Here is a 21,558-nt window from a genome sequence, read left to right on the forward strand (position 1 = left end):
CAGCTCTGTTCAGTTCTTGTGTGGCCACAGCCAAACTGCTTCCCTTCTTGAACCTCCATGTCCTCTCTGTAGCACTGGAACCTACAGTGAGAGCCTGATTCTACCACACCCACTGCACGACAATTGGTTTGTTTGTATGTTTGTTTCTAGAGGCAGGGTCTCACTCTGTCACCCAGGCTGGAGTGCAGTGGCGCAATCTCAGCTCACTGCAGCCTCAAACTCCTGGCTCAATTGATCCTCCTGCCTCAGACTCCCAAGTAGCTGGGACTACACGTGTGTGCCACTACACTCAGCTAGTTTTTAATTTTTGCACAGAGACAGCGTTCTCACTATGTTGCTCATGCTGGTCTCGAACTCCTGTCCTCAAGTAATCCTCCTGTCATGGCCTCCCAAAGTGCTGGGGCTACAGGTGCGAGCCACTGCGCCCAGCCGCTGGGGAGTTTTCAAAGCGTCTGCAGCACCCAGGGCTGAGAACTGCTACAGCAGCTGAAAGCCATAAGTGTCTTTGACTTTCCTTTTGTCCTGGTAAACCCCTTCCTTCCTTCCTTCCTACACTCAGTCAATCAAACACTGGTTGAACACCAACATGTCCCAGCACTGTGGGCTCCACCCTGGCCTCTGGGCAGTGGTGGTGGGACCCCCGATTTGGAGATTGTAGGTGCCAAGAGGAATGGGCAAGATGCCCTCCCATTCATTCATTTATTCCTTCAGGGCTTCTCCAAGGGCACAGGGTCTTTTCTTGTTGGCATCTGGGTTTTCCTCTCCTGTAAGCTGGGAAGGAGCTTTCTCCCTCAAGGAGCTATTGGCCAGATCAAAGACTAAAATAATGCTAAACAGAGCTTCCGTTTCCTGATAAATGTATCGGGAGCCAGGCACTTAAAATATATTATCCCATTGAATCCCCAAGTAGGATTAAAACCTCAAGGCAGAGATTGTTCTTATCCTCATGTGACAGATGAGGAAACTGAGGATCAAAGAAGTGAGGTCCACTGCCCAAGGCACAGAAAGGGCAAGTAGGATCTATGGAAGCCCAGCCAAGGCCCAGCAGGCGCTCAGTAGCTAATACTCCTGAAAACTGATTACCTCACCGCGTCCGCCCCCTGGACTACATCTGCCTGGTAACCGATGACATCATCACTAATTCCACGCCCACGCTCAACCTATGGGATAACTGATGACATCACTGAACAAAGTAACTGCAGTTTATTGAAGGCCTACTGTGTGCGCAAGGCTGTGCTAAGCAGGCCCTCCTCTGAGTTCACATAAGGCACTGTGGTGCCTGCTACTGCATGAAATAATCATAATAATTTTAGCTCAAAGTTACGGAATGCAGACTATGAGCTAGGCTCTGTTTTAATCTTTTTTTTTTTTTTTTTTTTTTTTGAGACAGAGTCTTGCTCTGTCCCCTGGGCTGGAGTGCAGTGGCGCAATCTCGGCTCATTGCAACCTCCACCTCTTGGATTCAAGCAATTCTCCTGCCTCAGCCTCCCGAGTAGCTGGGATTGCAGGTGCCCACCACCACATCCGGCTAATTTTTGTGTTTGCTTTTGTTTTTCTTTTTGTTTTTGAGATGAAGTCTCACTCTGTTGCCCAAGCTGGAGTGCAGTGGCACGATGTCAGCTAACTGCAACCTCAACCTCCTGATCTCGTGATCCACCCGCCTTGACCTCCCAAAGTGCTGGGACAACAGGCGTGAGACACCTCACCCAGTATCTTTTTATTAAAAAAATTTTTTAAAAATATTTTATTTTTATTATTTTTATTTTATTTTATTTTATTTTTGAGATGGAGTTTCGCTCTTGTTGCCCAAACTGGAGTGCAACGGCACCACGATCTCAGCTCACTGCAACCTCCGCCTCCTGGGTTCAAGCGATTCTCCTGCCTCAGGCTCCGGAGTAACTGGGATTACAGGCATGCGCCACCACGCCCAGCTAATTTGTATCCTTTTAGTAGAGAAGGGGTTTCACCATATTGGCCAGGCTGGTCTCGAACTCCTGACCTCAGGGGATCCACCCGCCTCCGCCTCCCAAAGTGCTGGGATTACAAGCGTGCGCCACTGCGCCCGACCAGCTTTATAAGGTTTATAGGGACAGTGTCACCACTTTACAGAAGAGGGACCAAGGCTCTGAGGAGGAAGTTCCTTGCCAGGGTCCGAGTGGCGCCGCCCTGAGAACCCTGGCACCCACCTCCCTGCTCTCCCTCATGGCGTCTCCCCCACCCTTCCACAGCCAGAAGTTGCCAGGTGAATACTTCCGGTACAAGGGCGTCCCCTTCCCCGTCGGCCTGTACTCGCCCGAGAGCATCAGCTTGGCGGAGAACACCCAAGATGTGCGGGACGACGACATCTTTATCATCACCTACCCCAAGTCAGGTACCTGCCGGGCTGCGGGCGTCCGGGGCTGGGGAGCGTGGGGAGGGGGTGCGGCGGAGGACGGGAAAGGCACATCGAGGAAGAGGGGAGGAGGAAAAGCGGGGCGGGGTTTGTTCAGAACTGTGCCCCTGCCAAAAGTAGCCTCCCAGGGATATCCACCCGGCGTCCAGCCTCGCCCCTCCAGGTCAGTTCTCAACACTTCGCCTTCCCTGACCTCCCTGGCTGAAATAGGGCCCTCGTTCTGTCCCTCCCTGTCCTCTTTACCCTCTACTTTTCTTTTATCTTTTCTTCTCTTCCGTTTTCTTTTCTTTTTTGTAGAGATGGGGTCTCGCGACGTTGCCCAGGCTGGTCTTGAACTCTTGATCTCAAGTGATCTTTCCGCCTTGGCCTCCCAAAGTGCTGGGATTACAGGCATGAACTGCCACACCTGACCATTTTTATTTTTATTTTTTGAGACAAGGTCTTGCTCTGTCACTCAGGCTGGGGGTGCAGTGGTGCAATATCAGCTCATCAATCCTCCCATCCTCCCAAAGTGCTGGGACTACAGGTGCTGGTCACCACCTAATTGTATACCTTTTTTTTTTTTTTGAGGTCTTGCTCTGTCGTCCAGGCTGCAATGTGGCGGTACAATCTCAGCTCATTGCAGCCTCGACCTCCTGGACTCAAGTGATCTGCCCACCTCAGCCTCCTGAGTAGCTGGAACCACAGGTGTGCACCACCACACCTAGCTAACTTTTGTAGAGACGGGGTTTCATCGTGTTGCCCAGGCTGGTCTTGAACTCCTGGGATCAAGCAATCTTCCTGCCTCAGCCGCCCAAAGTGCTGGAATTACAGGCGTGAGCCACCGCACCCAGCTAAATTGTATACTTTAAAGTGATGAATTATATACGATTTGAGTGTTTGAGTTTGAGACCAGCCTGGGCAAAACGGCAAACCCCCAGTCTATTTTATTTTTATTTTTATTTTTTGGTGACAGAGTCTTGCTCTGTGGCCCAGGCTGGAGTGTAGTGGCGTGATCTCAGCTCACTGAAACCTCCGCCTCCCAGGTTCAAGCAATTCTCTGCCTCAGCCTCCTGAGTAGCTGGGATCACAGGTGCCCACCACCACCTGTGGCTACTTTTTTTTTTTTTTTTTTTGTATTTTTAGTAGAGACGGGGTTTCACCATCTTGGTCAGGCTGGTCTTGAACTCCTGACCTCATGATCCACCAACCTCAGCCTCCCAAAGTGTTGGGATTACGGGTGGGAGCCACCGAGCCCAGAATTTTTTTTTTTTTTTTTTTTTGAGACAGAGTCTTGTTCTGTTGCCCAGGTTGGAGTGCAGTGGCGTGATCTCAGCTCACTGCCACCTCCGCCTCCCGCCTCAACTCCCGGGTTCAAGTGATCCTCTTGCCTCAGCCTCCCGAGTATCTGGGACTACAGGCGTGCGCCACCATGCCCAGCTAATTTTTGTATTTTTAGTAGAGACGAAGTTTCACCATGTTGGCCAGGATGGTCTCTATCTCTTGACCTCGTGATCTGTCTGCCTCGGCCTCCCAAAGTGCTGGGATTACAGGTGTGAGCCCAGTCAATAAGTAGCATTTAAATGACTGAAGGGAAATAACAAAAACTCTTCTTTCCCTTTTTTCTCCTCTCTTCCCCACCTCCTCCAACAAGTATTTATTAAACACATATTATGTGCCCTGCACTGTTCTAAGAACAAAGAAAGCTGCAACTCTCCAGACAAACTGAAATGTCTGCCTTTATGAAGCTCACATTGTAGTGGGGGAACCCAGAGAATAAATCAACAAATAAAAATATGACACTATGAAAAAAAACATATGACACTATGACTGGTGGCAACAAATGCTGTAAAGAAAAGTAGAGGGTAGGCGGGCCATAGTGGCTCATGCCTGTAACCTCAACACTTTGGGAGGCTGAAGTAGGAGGATCACTTGAGGCCAACAGTTCAAGGCCAGTCTGGGCAACATAGCAAGACCCCATCTCTACAAAATAAAATAACCAGGCATGGTGCTGTGCGCCTGTAGTCCCAGCTACTCGGGAGGCTGAGGCAGGAGGATCACTTTAGCTGGAGAGGTTGAGGCTGCAGTGAGCTGTGATCACACCACTGCACTTCAGCCTGGGCAACAGAGTGAGACCCTGTCTTAACAAAAAGAAAAAGGGTACAATTCAATGACTTTGCCATGTTCAATAGCATGTGGTCATCCATTACCACAATCAATTTTAGAATATTTTCAGCCGAGCACAGTGGCTCACACCCATAATCCCAACACTTTGGGAAGCCGAGGCAGGAGGATCTCTTGAGCCGAGGCCAGCCTGGCCAACATGGCGAGACCCCCTCTCTTCAAAACATACAAAAATTAGCCAGGCATCATAGTGCACGCCTGTAGTCCCAGCTACTTGGGAGTCTGAGGTGGGAGGATCGCCTGAGCCTGGGAGGTGGAGGTTGTAGTGAGATGTGTTCACCCCACTGCACTCCAGCCTGGGTGGCAGAGACTCTGTCTCAAAAATAAAACACTGAGTGGGCCGGACACTGTGGCTCATGCCTGCAATCCCAGCAGTTTGGAGGCCAAGGTGGGTGGATCACTTGAGGTCGGGAGTTCGAGACTAGCCTGGCCAACATGGTGAAGCCCCGTCTCTACTAAAATACACGACAACTAGCCAGGCATGGTGGCACACACCTGTAATCCCAGTACTCCACAGGCTGAGGCAGGAGAATCACTTGGAACCCGGGAGATGGAGGTTGCAGTGAGCCGAGAGTGTGCCACTGCACTCCAGCCTTGGTGATAGAGCGAGACCTTGTCTCAAAAATAAAAATAAATAAAAAATAAAGAACATTATCATCATCCAACAAGAAACTCTAGACCTATAAACCATCATCTCCCAATCCTCACATCCCCTCCCCCCGGGCCCTGGTAACCACCAATCTCCATTCTGTTTCTATGGATTTGTCTATTCTGGGCATTTCATGGAAATGGAATCTACACCATGTGGCCTCTTGTGTCTGGTTTCTTCCTAAGCATCACATTGTCAAGGTTCAACCACATTGTAGCATGTGTCAGAGTTTCATTCTTTTTTATGGTCCAATAATATTTTATGTTATGTATAAACTATATTTTATTTATTCATCAGTTGATAAGCATTTGGATTATTTCCTCTCTGGGCTTATTATGAGTGAAGCTGCTATGAACATTGCACGCAAGTTTTTTTTTTTTTTTTTTTTTTTTTTGGTGACGAAGTCTAGCTCTTATCCCTCAGGCTGGACTGCAGTGGTATAATCTCGGCTCACTGCAACTTCCACCTTCCGGGTTCAAGCGATTCTCCTACCTCAGCCTCCTGAGTAGCTGGAATTACAGGCACCTGCCACCACATCCAGCTAATTTTTAGTAGAGACGGGGTTTCACCATGTTGGCCAGGCTGGTCTCAAACTCCTGACCTCAGGTGATCTGCCTGCCTCAGCCTCCCAAAGTGCTGGGATTACAGGCGTGAGCCACCGTGCCAGCCCAAAGGGCTTTTTCCATTCTTCCCAGCAACAGGTGACCCTCTGTTGCCCCACATCTTCTCCAGTGATTAGCATCAACCGGGATTTATTTATTTACTGGAGACAAGGTCTTGCTCGGTTGCCCAGGCTGAAGTGTAGTGGCGAGATCATGGCTCACTGCAACCTCCACCTCCCAGGCACAAGCGATCTTCCCATCCCAGCCTCCCTAACAACCACCACACCCAGCTAATTTTTGTAGCAATAAGGGTCTCTGGTTGGTCTCGAATGCCTGGGTTCAAGCGATCTTCCTGCCTCAGCCTCCCAAAGTGCTGAGATTACAGGCATGAGCCACTGTGCCTGGCCAGTTTTTTTTCTAAAGCTATTTTGATAGGTGCATACTGGTGTTTCACTGCGGTTTTAATTTGCATTTCCCTAACAGCTAATGGTGTTTGAGCATCTTTCGTGTGCTCATTAGCCATCATATATATTCCTTTCTGTTTGTTTGTTCTGTTACTTGCCACTGACTTGAAGCTCACAAATATATTCTTTGGCAAATTATTGAAATATTTTCCCTTTTTTTTTTTTTTTTTTTGGAGATGGAATCTTGCTCTGTCGCCCAGGCTGCAATGCAGTAGTATGATCTCGACTCACTGCAACCTCTGCCTCCTGAGTTCAAGCAATTCTCCTGCTTCAGGCTCCCGAGTAGCTGGTACTACAGGCATGCACCACCACACCCAGCTAATTTTTGTATTTTTTAGTAGAGACAGGGTTTCACCATATTGATCAGGCTGGTCTTGAACTCCTGACCTCAAGTGATCTGCCCTCCTCGGCCTCCCAAAGTGCTGGGATTACAGGCGTGAGCCACCGTGCCCGGCTATATTTTTCCTCTTTTGAATTGGATTGTTTTCTTATCATTGAGATTTGAGAGTTCTTTATATGATCTGAGCACAGATCCTTGATCAGATACTTGTTTTGCAAATGTTTTCTCCCGATCAATGGCTTGTCTTTCCATTTTCTTATCAGAGTCTTCTCAGAGTATGTTTTATTATTATTATTATTATTATTATTGAGATGAAGTCTCACTGTGTCGACTAGGCTGGAGCGTAGTGGTACCATCTTGGCTCATTGCAACCTCTACCTCCTGGATTCAAGTGATTCTCCTGCCTCAACCTCCCGAGTAGCTGGGATTACAAGTGCGTGCCACCATGCCTGGCTAATTTTTGTATTTTTAGTAGAGATGGGGTTTTGCCATGTTGGCCAGCTGGTCTCAAACTCCTAACCTCAGGTGATCCACCCGCCTCGGCCTCCCAAAGTACTGGGATTACAGGCGTGAGCCACTGCACCCGGCCTGGATTTTGCTTGTTTTTCTTTCTCATTGTTCCATCTTGGAACTTTAAACAAATAACTTTCTGGGTTTTTTTTTTTTTTTTTTTTTAACAGTTCCATAGTATTTCAAGACACAGGATATACAATAGTTCTTGCTTAACCAGTTTCCTACTGATTGATATTAATGTTCAATCTTTTGCCTGTGTATACAATGTAAATTTTATGCACAATGTCTTGTACATGCAGTACTTGGCATTGAATACATTTATCTCTAGGACAAATATCTGGACATAGAATTGCTTGGTCAGAGTCGGTACATTTGTAATTTTGATATATAATGGCTACATTTTCCTCTATAGAAATTGTGGAAACTTGTTCTCCAAGCCAGGCGGGGTGGTTCAAGCCTGTAATCCCAGCACTTTTGGGAGGTCAAGGCAGGCGGATCACTTGAGGTCAGGAGTAGGAGACCAGCCTGGCCTACATGACCCCATATCTACTAAAAATACAAAAATTAGCTGGGCATGGTGGCGCACACCCGTGGTCCCAACTACTCGGGAGGCTGAGGCATGAGAATCGCTTGAACTGGGGAGGCAGAGGTTGCAGTGAGCCAAGATCGCACCAATGCACTCCAGCCTGGGCAACAGGGCGAGACCCTGTCTCAAAATAAAATGAAAAAAGAATTATTTGCAGTTGGGCACAGTGGCTCATGCCTGTAATCCCAGCACTTTGGGAGGCCAAGGCAAGTGGATAGCTTAAGCCCAGGAGTTCAAGACCAGCCTGGGCAACATGGCAAAATCCTATCTCTACAAAAAAATAAAAATAAAATTAGCCAGGTGTGGTGGTGCATGCCTGTAGTCCCAGCTACTTGGGAGGCTGAGGTGGGAGAATCACCTGAGCCTAGAAGGTTGAGGCTGCAGTGAGCCATGATTATGCCATAACACTCCAGCTTGGGGAAGACAGCGAGACCCTGACTCAGAAAAAAAAAAAAAAAAAACAACTTGAGCCGGGCATGGTGGCGTGTACCTGGAATCCCAGCTACTTAGGAGTTTAAGGGACAATAATCACTTGAACCTGGGAGGTGGAGCTTGCAGTGAGCCGAGATTATGCTACTGAACTCCAGCCTGGGCGACAGAGTGAGACTCTGTCTCAAAGAGAGAGAGAGGGAGAGAGAGAGAATTATTTGCACACATTAGGTGGCTATTACTTAGAAAATAACATGTGGCCAGGTGCAGTGGTTCGTACCTATTATCCCAACACTCTGGGAGGCCGAAGTGGGAGGATCGCTTGAGCCCAGGATTTCAAGATCAGCCTGGGCAACATAGTGAGACCCTGTCTCTATTAAAAAAAAAAAAATTTTTTTAAGAAAAAAAACAGAATAGTCCAGGCGCAGTGGCTCATGCCTGTAATCCCAGCACTTTGGGAGGCTGAGGCAGGTGGATCACCTGAGGTCAGGAGTTCGAGACCAGCCTGACTAACATGGAGAAACCCCATCTCTACTAAAAATACAAAATTAGCTGGGCGTGGTGGCGGGTGCCTGTAATCCCAGCTACTCAGGAGGCTGAGGCAGGAGAATCACTTGAACCCTGGAGGTGGAGGTTGCAGTGAGCCGAGATCACGCCATTGCACTCCAGCCTGGGCAACAACAGTGAAACTCCATATCAAAAAAAGAGAAAAAAAGAAAAGAAAAAAAACAGAATAGAAGAAAATACCAAGTGTGGCAAGGATGTTGAGAAAATGGAACTCCTGTGCACTGTTGGTGAGCATGTAGAATGGTATAGCTGCTATGGAAAACAGTTTAGCAGTTCCTCAAAAAATTAAACCTAGAATTACCATAGAAACTCAGCAGTTCCACTTCTGAGAATATGCCCAAAAGAGCTAAACTTTAGGTGGGGGGACTGTAACAGATATTTGTACACCAATGTTCATAGCCACATTATTTGCAATTACCAAAAGCTGAAACTATCCAAATGTCCATTGATTAATGAATGGATAAACAAATTATGCTATACTCATACAATGGAATATTATTCAGCCTTAAAAAGGAAGGAAATTCGACTGAGTGTGGTGGCTCATGCCTGTAATCCCAGCACTCTGGTAGGCCAAGGCAGGCGGATCACCTGAGGTCAGGAGTTCAAGACCGGCCTGGCCAACATGGTAAAACCCTCTCTTTACTAAAAATACAAAAATTAGCTGGGCCTGGTGGTGCACACCTGTAGTCCCAGCTACTCGGGAAGCTGAGGCATGAGAATCGCTGGAACCCAGGAGATGGAGGTTGCAGTGAGCCGAGATTGCACCACTGCACTCCAGCCTGGTCGACACAGCCAGACTGTCTCAAACAAACAAACAAACAAACAAAAAACAAACAAAAGGCCAGGCACGGTGGCTCATGCCTGTAATCCCAGCACTTTGGGAGGCTGAGGCAGGCAGATCACAAGGTCAAGAGATCCAGGTCATCCTTACCAACATGGTGAAACCCCGTCTCTACTAAAAATACAAAAATTAGCAGGGCATGGTAGTGCGCACCTGTAATCCCAGCTACTTGAGAGGCTGAGGCAGGAGAATTGCTTGAATCCAGGAGGTGGAGGTTGCAGTGAGCTGAGCTCGCACCATTGCACTCCAGCCTGGGAACAGAGCAAGACTCCATCTCAAATAAACAAACAAACAAACAAAAACACCACACATAGGAATAACTAAACTAGGGAGCAGCCACTTCCTCTAGGGCTAAAGCCAAACTCCCGAGGAAGACAAAAATTGGGAAGAAGGACTTGCCTGCCCAAACCGCTCCCCACCCAAGATTAGAGTTTCACTGTAGAGTAATGGCCATGGCCCACTGGGTGACTGAGAAGTTCATTGAGGTACAACCAGCCACTGAAATTTGCTAGGGGGAGGGTAAACGTCACTGGGTGTCCAGTGCAGGGCTGGTCCCTGTCCATCACAACATCCCGCTGAGAGGGGCCCGTGAGAATGAGGAAGAGAAGCCCGTAAGAATCAGGAAGAGCCCCATCCTCATTCAGTGTTCCTCCAGCGCCCTCTGCTGACAAGGCTTAACACTGAGCTAGCTGGCAGAGGAGAAATGTTTACAGGGTCCAGCTCCAATATCACAAACCTGGAGAGAGGCCTGAAGTTGGAGCCACCAACCTGTAAACTGATAACTGGTACAGGGTGGTTGTTAGAATGAAAGCCAGTGAATGGATTGGATGTGGTGGCTTATGCCTGTAATCCCAGCACTTTGGGAGGCCGAGGCAGGAGGATGGCTAGAGGCCAGGAACTCCAGACCAGCCTGGGCACCGCAGTGAGACCCCATCTCTACAAAAATTTTAAAAAATTAGCTGGGCGCAGGCCAGGTGTGGTGGCTCATGCCTGTCATCCCAGCACTTTGGAAGGCCAAGGCGGGTGGATCACCTGAGGTCAGGAGTTTGAGCCCAACCAGGCCAACATGGCAAAACCCCATCTCTACTAAAAATACAAAAATTAGCCAGGCATAGTGGCACACTTCTAGTCCCAGCTACTTGGGAGGCTGAGGCAGGAGAATTGCTTGAACCCAGGAGGCCGAGATTGCAGTGAGCCAAGATAGAGCCACTGAACTCTCCAGCCTGGGCAACAGAGTGAGACTCCATCTCAAAAAAAAAAAAAAAAAAAAAAAAAAATAGCTGGGTGCATGTGGTCTAGCTACTCCAGAGGCTGAGGTGGGAGGATCACTTGGGCCTGGGAGTTGGAGGCTGAAGCTGAAGTAAGCTCTGATTGCAACAGTGTACTGCAGCCCAAGTCACAGAGCGGAATCCTGTCTCAAAAGGAATCCTGTCTCAAAAAGAATTAAATGCAATGAATACTAACAGAAGGTAATTGTGAACGTAATTGTTTCCTCTTCTGAACAGCCTGTGGTCTCCTGAAATTCAAAACCGTGAACTGGCTCCTTGATGAGGTCCCTTTCCACTAGGTAACATTCTGTGGCTCCCCACAGAAATAAAGAGGTGAACCTCGATCGGGTGTGGTGGCTCACGCCTGTAATCCCAGCACTTTGGGAGGCCAAGGCAGGCAGATCATCAGAGGTCAGGAGTTCAAGACCAGCCTGGCTAACATGGTGAAATCTGGTCTCTACTAAAAATACCAAAAATTAGCCAGGCGTGGTGGCGAACGCCTGTAATCCCAGCTGCTGGGGAGGCTGAGGCAGGAGAGGCTGAGGCAGGAGAAACGCTTGAAACCGGGAGGTGGAGGTTGTAGTGAGCCGAGATCGTGCCATTGCACTCCAGCTTGGGCAACAAGTGGGAAACTCCATCTCGAAAAAAAAAAGAAAAAAAAAAAAGGAGGTGACCCTCAAAAGTGGGCAGTGAAAAGTAAAAAGAACAGAGATTTTTTTATGTCCGGACACCTGGGTTCAATTCCAGCTTCCTCCATGTAGTAACGCAGTGCCTGCTGGACATGGTGCCTGTGATCCCAGCACCTCGGGAGGCTGAGGCAGGAGGATTGCTTGAGCCCAAGAGTTCAAGACCAGCCTGGGCAACACAGTGGAACCCTATGTCTACTAAAAATAAAAATAATAAATTAGCCAGGTGTGGTTGCATGCACCTGTGGTCTCAGCTACTCCGAAGGCTCTTAAGCCTGGGATTTCGAGGCTGCAGTGAGCTGTGATCACACCACTGCACTCCAGCCTGGGCGACAGAGCAAGATTTGATCCCAAAATAAATAAATAAGTAAAGCAATTCTGGCTGTACTAATAGATCAGCCTCAGAATTTCAGTGGCTGAACCCAAGTTTGTTTCTTGTTCCTATAAACTCTAGTTGGTGTAGGAAGGGTGGAAGGAAGCGGTGGGGAAATCCATGCTTTCCCAGACATTTGGTTCCTTCGGTCTTATGGCTCTGCCATCCCCGGGAGTCCCAGATTCTCCTCTGGAGTCTCTGTATCCAGGAGCAGAGAGTGGGGAGTCACATGGTGTGCGTTTATGGGCCAGGCCTGGAAATAGCCACACATCACATCACCACCACCTACACTTCCTTGGCCAGACCCAGTCTCTTGGCCCCACACGTAGCAGCAGGGGAGAACAGAAAAGGTCATCACGCCATATTCCCAGCAGAAAACTGAAATGGGGTTGGGTGGACGGCTCGCCAGTCTCTGCCCTGCACCACTTTCCTAGCACTGTCCCCTTGGACGAGCGACATGGTTTCTGTGAGGCTCAGTTTCCAGCTCTGAAAATGAGGTTAAGCAACCCTGCCTTCTCCGCCAGCTGTAAGGAATCAGTGTGATAAAATACGTGGTAAATTGCTCAATAAATGCTGTCAGGCTGGGTGCGATGGCTCACACCTGTAATCCCAGTACTTCGGGAGGCCGAGGGGGGTGGGGGACAGATCATCTGAGGTCAGGAGTTCGAGACCAGCCTGGCCAACATGGGGAGACCTCGTCTCTACTAAAAATACAAAATTAGCCAGGTGTGGTGGTGGGTGCTTGTAATCCCAGCTACTCGAGAGGCTGAGGCAGGAGAATCGCTTGAGCCTGGGAGACGGAGGTTGCAGTGAGCCAAGATCGCACCACTGCGCTCCAGCCTGGACGACAGAGTAAGACTCTGCCTGGAAAAAAAAAAAAAAAAAGGCAAATTGCTCAATAAATGCTGTTGTGATTATTCTGATGATATCCTCCCTCTTCAGCCCTCCCGCACCCAAATAATCTGCTCGATTTCTCCCAACAGGCACGACCTGGATGATCGAGATCATCTGCTTAATCCTGAAGGACGGGGATCCGTCCTGGATCCGCTCCGTGCCCATCTGGGAGCGGGCACCCTGGTGTGAGACCATCGTGGGTGCCTTCAGCCTCCCGGACCAGTACAGCCCTCGCCTCATGAGCTCCCATCTTCCCATCCAGATCTTCACCAAGGCCTTCTTCAGCTCCAAGGCCAAGGTTGGGAGGAGGGGTGTGCGTCAGTTGGGAGGGGATGCATGGGTGTGTGGGGTGACAGGGAGACGGAGCATAACACATTGATTCATTCAGCACCTATTTGTTAAGCACCTACTATGTGCCTGTCTCTGCTCTAGTGCAGTGGTCAATATACACACAGAAATGCCTAGCACAGTGATCAATATACACACAGAAATGCCTGCCCTTTGGCAGGGAGTGATGGCTCACACCTGTAGTCCCAGCACTTTGGAAGGCTGAGGCAGGAGGATCACTTTGGGCCAGGAGTTTGAGACCAACTTGGGCAACATAGTGAGACCACATCACTACAAGAAATTTTAAAAATCAGTCAGGCGTGGTGGCACACCCTTGTAGTCCCAGCTACTTGGGATGCTGAGGTGGGAGGATCACTTGAGCCCAGGAGGTCAAGGCTGCACTAAGCTGAGATCACATTACTGCACTCTAGCCTAAAAAAAAAAAAAAAAAAAAAAAAAAGCAAGCCGGTGCTGGCGCGGTGGCTCACGCTATAATCCAAGCACTTTGGGAGGCAGAGGCAGGCAGACCACCTGAGGCCAGGAGTTCAATACCAGCCTGGCCAACATGGTGAAACCCTGTCTCTACTAAAAATACAAAATTACCTGGGCGTGGTGGCGCACGCCTGCAATCCCAGCTACTCGGGAGAATCACTTGAACCTGGGAGGCGGAAGTTGCGGTGAGCTGAGATTGCGCCATTGCACTCCAGCCTAGGCAACGGGAGTGAAACTCTGTCTCAAAATATATATATATATATAAAATATTACATGTCATAATATAATAGTATTACAATATACTTTATATTTAATATTTGTATATTTAATATTTATATAATATATTTAATATATAATATATAAGAATATAATACAATATAATATATAAAATGTCTGATGGGATAAATTTGCACTGGGGGGGGAGGGCTGGAGATAGAGTTAGGGGTGAGTGTGGGGCTGCAATTATAAAAGGAGGTCAAGGGGGCGCCCAGTGAGTAAAAACCCGGGAGGCGATGGTAGGAGCCACAGAGGTCTCCAGAGGAAGAGCATTTCAGGCAAGAGGGAAAAGCAGGTGCAAAGGTCCCGAGGTGGGTGTATCTGAGGTGCAAGAAGGAGAGCGGTGTGGTCGGAGCCAAGTGAGCAAGTGGGGAGAGGAGTGGAGTTGAGGTCGAGGTCGGGGGCAACAGGGGCCAAAATGTGCAGGGCCGCGTGGGCCCAGCGAGGACTTGAGCTGTGACCCAGTGACGCGGCAGCGCAGCAGGGATCGGAGCGGAGGAGGAGCCCGAGCGGGCTTAGGCTTCACCGGCGCCCTCTGGCGGCCAGATGGGGACCAACTGTTGAGAGAGCAGAAGCCGGGAAGCCAGAGAGGCGGCGCTGGCCGGGGTCCAGGGGAGGGGAAGGTGGCTGGACCAGGGTGGTGGTCACGGAGGTATTTTGAAGGCGAGACCAGGAGGATTTGCTGACAGACTGGATGTGGGTGTGAGAGAAAGGGATGAGTCAAGGGTGACTCCAAGGTTTCGGCGGAAGCAACTGTCAGGATTGGGCAACTGGGAAGGGGAGGAGGGAGGGGAGCAGGCGGCGGGGGAAGACACGGGCTCTGCTGCGGCCCATCCCACGTCCAGCGGTGGCTGCTGGTGGGCACAGAAATGCACCCATCGGGATCTCAGGGGAGAGACCTCGGCTGACACGTCCATTTGCAATTCCGTGGCACATATATTCTGTAATTAATCGAAGCCCCAGGACTGGGTGATATGGCCAAGGAATTGAGCTTGGTCAGAGCAGAGAGGGGGACTGCAATCGGGAAGTCCCCAAGACCACCCTCAGGCTCAACAACTTAGCAAAACTCATAGTGTTCAGCAAAGCTGCTGGACTCCCTGGTTATAGTCAATTACAATGAAAGCAAACTTGGAAATCAGGCAAGGGGGCTGGGCGCGGTAGCTCACGCCTGAAATCCCAGCACTTTCAGAGGCCAAGGTGGGCAGTTGATTGAGCCCAGGAGTCCAAGACCAGCTGGACAACTTAGTAACACCTATCTCTACAAAAAAAATTAAGAATTAGTTACATGGAGTGGCATGCACCTGTAGTCCCAACTACTTGGGAGGCTGAGGTGGGAGAATCACTTGAGCCTGGGAATTTGAGGCTGCAGTGAGCCATGATTGTGCCACAGGCACTCCAGCCTCAAGGACAGAACAAGACCCTGTTTCTTTCGTGTTTTTTTTTTTTTTGTTTTTTTGTTTTTTGTTTTTTTTTTTTGAGACGGAGTTTCCCTCTTCTTGCCCAGGCTGGAGTGCAATGGCACGATCTCGGCTCACTGCAACCTCTGCCTCCAGGGTTCAAGCAATTCTCCTGCCTCAGCCTCCCAAATAGCTGGGATTATAGGCACCCACCACCATGCCCACCCACAGCGCCCGGCTGACAAGACCTTGTTTCTAAAAAATAAGACTAGGCTGGGCACGGTGGCTCATGCCTGTAATCCCAGCACTTTCGGAGGCCGAGGCGGATGGATCACTTGAGGTCAGGAGTTCAAGACCAGCCTAGCCAACATGGCGAAAACCCGTCTCTACTAAAAATACAAAAATTAGCCAGGCGTGGTGGCACCCACCTGTAGCCCCAGGTACTTGGGAGGTTGAGGCAGGAGAATCACTTGAACCTGGGAGGCAGAGGTTGCAGTGAGCTGAGATCGTGCCACTGCACTCCAGCCTGGGAGACAAAGCGAGACTCCATCTAAACAAACAAACAAAAAATTCCAAGGCATTAGGAAGTATCTCAGGACCTAGGGCCAAGGGCCAGGCCTTTCTCTGGGCAGAAAGGAATCCTCTATAGCACAGGAATCAGGAGGGAGCCCTGGAGAGCCCCAACGTCATTACAAGGCCTCACACCAGAAGCCACGTTTCTCTAAGTCTGTTTTCATTTAGTTTTTGGTGGATCGGGGGGTGTTTTTTTGTTTGTTTTTTTTGGTTTTTGTTTGTTTGTTTGTTTTTGAGTCAGGGTCTTGTTCTGTCATGTAGGCTGAAATGCAGTGGCATGATCACAGCTCACTGCAGCCTCGACCTCCTGGGCTCGAGTGATCCTCCTGCCTTACCCTCCCGAGTAGCTGGGACCATGGGCATGCACCACCACACTCAGCTAATTTTTGTATTCTTTGTAGAATGGGGGTCTCGTTATGTTGTCCAGGCTGATCTCGAACTCCTGGGGTCAAGTGATCCGCCTGCCTCGGCCTCCCAAAGTGCTGGGATTACAGACGTGAGCCACCGCGGCTGGCCAAGTGTTCTTTCTCAGCCTCCTTCCCTTCATGCCTTCGTCATCCCCTCAAGCAATTTCTACAGCCTCCTGTGTGTGGGGCTCTGGGTTAAGGCTCTAGGAACGAGTAAGACCCCGCCTGTCCTCAAGGGGTTCCTCACCCTGTGAGTAACCAACATGGTAAAAGCCCATCTGTATTAAAAATACAAAAATTATCCGGGTGTGGTGGCACGCTCCTGTAATCCCAGCTACTCAGGAGGCTGAGGCAGGAGAATCGCCTGAACCCAGGAGCCAGAGGTTGCAATGAGCTGAGATGGCACCACTGCACTCCAGCCTGGGCAAAACAGAGTCAGACTCTGTATCAAAAAAAAAAAAAAAAAAAAAAAAAAAGGCCGGGCGCGGTGGCTCACGCCTGTAATCCCAGCACTTTGGGAGGCCGAGACGGGCAGATTACTGGGTCAGGAGATTGAGACCATCCTGGCTAACGCAGTGAAACCCCATCTCTCCTAAAAATACAAAAAATTAGCTGGGCGTGGTGGCGGGCACCTGTAGTCCCAGCTATTCCGGAGGCTGAGGCAGGAGAATGGCCTGAACCCAGGAGGCAGAGCTTGCAGTGAGCCCAGATCGTGCCACTGCACTCCAGCCTGGGCGACAGAGCAAAACTTCATCTCAAAAAAAAAAAAAAAAAAAATTCTGCCCTTAGTCCTTCGTGCTTCAGGGTCAGAAGAGAGGGGTCTCTAGGCCGGGCGCGGTGGCTCAAGCCTGTAATCCCAGCACTTTGGGAGGCCGAGGCGGGCGGATCACAAGGTCAGGAGATCCAGACCACAGTGAAACCCCGTCTCTACTAAAAATACAAAAAATTAGCCGGGCGCGGTGGCGGGCGCCTGTAGTCCCAGCTACTCAGGAGGCTGAGGCAGGAGAATGGCGGGAACCCGGGAGGCGGAGCTTGCCGTGAGCCGAGATCGCGCCACTGCACTCCAGCCTGGGCAACAGCGTGAGACTCCGTCTCAAAAAAAAAAAAAAAAAAAAAAAAAAAAAAAAGAAGAGAGGGGTCTCCAGGGCAGGAGGCCTTAGGGACTGGGGTCCTGCCTGCGTCTGACGCCTTCTCCCCTCTCATCATCCGCACGCAGGTGATCTACATGGGCCGCAACCCCCGGGACGTCGTGGTCTCCCTCTATCATTACTCCAAGATTGCCGGGCAGTTAAAGGATCCAGGCACGCCCGACCAGTTCCTGAGGGACTTCCTCAAAGGCGAAGGTGAGGACAGGGCAAAGCCAGGCAGGAGGGGTGGGGAGGAGCCCCAGAGGACCCTGATGGGCAGAGGAGGGACAGAGGAGGGGTAAGAAAGGGAGAGAGGCAGAGACACAGGGCATCAAAAGGAGCAATGGAGACAGAGAGCAGGCAACCAAGAGAAGAAGAGACGGAGGGAGAGAGACCAGGAGACCGAGAGATGCAGGACAAGCAAGGGACAGAGGAGACAGAGACAGAAAGACTGAGAGAGAGGGCAACAAAAAAGAGACAGGGGCCCAGCACAGTGGCTCACGCCTGTAATGCCGCACTTTGGCAGACCAAGGCAGGCAGATCACTTGCACTCAGGAGTTCAAGACCAGCCTGGCCAATGTGGTGAAACCCCATTTCTATTAAAAATACAAAAATTAGGCCGGGCGCGGTGGCTCAAGCCTGTAATCCCAGCACTTTGGGAGGCCGAGACGGGCGGATCACGAGGTCAGGAGATCGAGACCATCCTGGCTAACACGGTGAAACCCCGTCTCCACTAAAAATACAAAAAACTAGCCGGGTGAGGTGGCGGGCGCCTGTAGTCCCAGCTACTCGGGAGGCTGAGGCAGGAGAATGGCGTGAACCCGGGAGGCGGAGCTTGCAGTGAGCTGAGATCCGGCCACTGCACTCCAGCCTGGGCGACAGAGCGAGACTCCGTCTCAAAAAAAAAAAAAAAATACAAAAATACAAAAATTAGCCAAGCATTGTGGCATATGCCTGTAATTCCAGCTACTCAGGAGGCTGAGGTGGGAGGATCACTTGAGCCCATGGGGGAGGTGGCAGTGAGCAGAGATCACGCTATTGCATGCTCTTGCACTCCAGCCTGGGCAACAGAGTGAGACCCCGTCTCAAAAAAATTAAATTAATAAATAAGTAAAAAATAAAAAATAGGCTGGACGCGGTGGCTCATGCCTGTAATCCCAGCACTTTGGGATGCCGAGGTGGGCGGATCACAAGGTCAGGAGATCGAGACCATCCTGGCTAACACGGTGAAACCATCTCTACTAAAAATACAAAAAATTAGCCGGGTGTGGCAGGCGCCTGTAGTCCCAGCTACTCGGGAGGCTGAGGTAGGAGAATGGCGTGAACCCAGGAGGCAGAGCTTGCAGTGAGCCGAGATGGTGCCACTGCACTCCAGCCTGGGCGACAAAGTGAGACTCCGTCTCAAAATAAATAAATAAATAGAAATTAAAAAATTAGGCCGGGCGCGGTGGCTCAAGCCTGTAATCCCAGCACTTTGGGAGGCCGAGACGGGTGGATCACGAGTTCAGGAGATCGAGACCATCCTGGCTAACATGGTGAAACCCCGTCTCTACTAAAATACAAAAAAAACTAGCCGGGTGAGGTGGCGGGCGCCTGTAGTCCCAGCTACTCGGGAGGCTGAGGCAGGAGAATGGCGTGAACCCGGGAGGCGGAGCTTGCAGTGAGCTGAGATCCGGCCACTGCACTCCAGCCTGGGCGGCAGAGCGAGACTCCGTCTCAAAAAAAAAAAAAGAAATTAAAAAATTGAAAAGGAGGTAAGGAAGTAAATGCAGAGAGAGAGACAGAGTCAGAGAGAGACAAGGAGAGATAAGGAGACAGGAGGACACAGGCCCCAGGTACTAAGACAGGCAGCGCCCTTTGGCCACGTGTTCCTTTATCTGCTGCTGTCAGAGACCCTGGCTTTGGAGGGAAATCCAGGTGCGCGGAGGGGGACTGGATGGACAGATGGACAAGAGCACCCCAAGACGGGCAACCAGGGGAGAAGCAGGTTGGAAGAGCCCCCGAACTTGGTGGAGATGTGGGGGCTCTGGGGGCTGGACCTGGGGGTTTGTGGGGCACAGCTAGTTAGACCCATGAGCCCCAGTGGGGCTGGGGGGACCCTGTCACTTGGCCCTCACCCAACTTGTCCCTCTGCCCACAGTGCAGTTTGGCTCCTGGTTCGACCACATTAAGGGCTGGCTTCGGATGCAGGGCAAAGATAACTTCCTATTTATCACCTACGAGGAGCTGCAACAGGTGAGCCCCCAACTCCGCCAGGTGCAGCATCCCCCGCCCGATGCCCTCTGCTCACACCCCACTCTCTCCCCTTCCCGAGGGTCTCAGGACCCCTCCGCTTCCCCATGCAATGCGCCAGCCTCTGGGGATACTGCAGGAACAGAACAGAGGCCCTGAGCCTGTGAGCAAGGACCACAGACAAAATCCCTAAACCACACAGCGAGCTAGCGGGGCAGAGGAGCTAAGGAGCAAAGGCAAGTGGGAAGGAAGACAAGGAATGGGCAGGGGCGAGATTTAACACAGGAGGGTTGGCCGGACGCAGTGGCTCACACCTGTAATCCCAATGCTTTGAGAACCTGAGGTGGGCGGACCCCTTGAGCCCAAGAGGTTGAGGCCACCATGAGCTATGATGGTGCCACTGTACAGCCTGGGCAACACCTCAAAATCCTGTCTCAAAAGAGAGAGAGAGGGCCAGGTGTGGTAGCTCACACCTGTAATCCCAGCACTTTGGGAGCCCAAGGCAGGTGGATCACTTGAGGTTAGGAGTTCGAGACCAGCCTGGCCAACATGGTGAAACCACATCTCTACTAAAAATACAAAAATTAGCTGGGCACAGTGGCACATGCCTGTAGTCCCGGCTACTCAGGAGGCTGAGGCAGGAGAATGACTTGAACCCAGAAGGCGGAGGTTGTGGTGAGCTGAGATCGCACCACTGTACTCCAGCCTGGGCGACAGAGCAAGACCTTGTTCCAAAAAATAGAAAGAAAAAAGATTGAACCACATGAAATGTCTGTATTCAACCAGTCTTTATTTATTTGTATTTATTTAATTTAATTAATGTATTCAGTTTTGAGACAGAGTTTCGCTCTTGTTGCCCCGCCAACCAGTGTTTATCTTAAGACGGTAATTTTGGCTGGACATGGTGGCTCACGCCTGTAATCCCAGCATTTTGGGAGGCCAAGGTGGGCAGATCACCTGAGCTCAGGAGTTCGAGACCAGCCTGGCCAACATGGTGAAACCCTATCTCTACTAAAAATACAAAAAAATTAGCCGGCCATGGTGCGGGCACCTGTAGTCCCAGCTACTCGGGAGGCTGAGGCAGGAGAATCGTTTGAACCCGGGAGCTGGAGGTTGCAGTGAGCCGAGATCACACCATTGCACTCTAGCTGGGTTATAGAGCAAGACTCGGTCTCCAGGAAAAAAAAAAAAAAAAGGTAATTTTATACGGTTTTCCCAAATGTTGTTATTATCCCTATTTTATCGATGAGGAAACTTGAGGTTTGTAATTTCAGAGAGGGTTGATAACTTGCCCAAGGCATATGGCTCTTGCCTGCAGACTCCGTGGTTATTTTTTTCCACCCTGGTAACTTTCTTTTAATGGAAAGCTCCAGAAAAGGTGTTGATACTACTCCTCCCCCTCTTTTCCAGCAAGCTTTCTTCTCCAAACCCAGAACTGGGCCACAGAGCCTAACAGCTTCTGGGCTGCTCCTGGGTGTGAGGTGCCGCCCACATGTTAAAATTTCTGGGACACGTCAGTGGTTCAAGAAGATAAAGAGATGGAAGGTTATGAAACCAGGAATGACCTGGAAAATAGGAGCCGTGGGGTTGGCGGAGCTGACCAGAGGGCTGACCGTGCTGGGCGCTACGTATCAAAAGGCAGCGATGGCCGGGTGCGGTGGCTCATGCCTGTAATCCCAGCACTTTGGGAGGCCGAGGCAGCTGGATCACTTGAGGTCAGGAGTTTGAGATCAACCTGGCCAACGTGGTGAAACCCTGTCTCTACTAAAAATACAAAAATTAGCCGGGCATGGTGGCACATGCCTATAATCCCAGCTACTTTGGAGGCTGAGGCAGGAGAATCACTGGAACCCAGGAGGTGGAGGTTGCAGTGAGCTGAGATAGCACCACTGCACTCCAGCCTGGGCGACAGAGCGAGACACAGTCTCATTGTAATCCCAGCACTTTGGGAGGCCGAGGT

General features: G+C 50.3%; 1 protein-coding gene across 1 annotated transcript in view; it reads left to right on the forward strand.

The window, feature by feature from the left end:
- SULT2B1 (sulfotransferase family 2B member 1) overlaps nt 1–21,558 on the forward strand; it is a 48,176-nt gene that overhangs the window by 21,585 nt on the left and 5,033 nt on the right. Inside the window, exons 2-5 of the mRNA XM_050772505.1 lie at nt 2,229–2,371; nt 12,857–13,065; nt 17,456–17,582; nt 19,507–19,601. Coding sequence (XP_050628462.1) covers nt 2,229–2,371; nt 12,857–13,065; nt 17,456–17,582; nt 19,507–19,601 — 574 coding nt within the window. The remainder of the gene's footprint in view (nt 1–2,228; nt 2,372–12,856; nt 13,066–17,455; nt 17,583–19,506; nt 19,602–21,558) is intronic.

Source organism: Macaca thibetana, chromosome 19, assembly GCF_024542745.1.
Source record: "Macaca thibetana thibetana isolate TM-01 chromosome 19, ASM2454274v1, whole genome shotgun sequence".
Taxonomy (NCBI): domain Eukaryota; kingdom Metazoa; phylum Chordata; class Mammalia; order Primates; family Cercopithecidae; genus Macaca; species Macaca thibetana.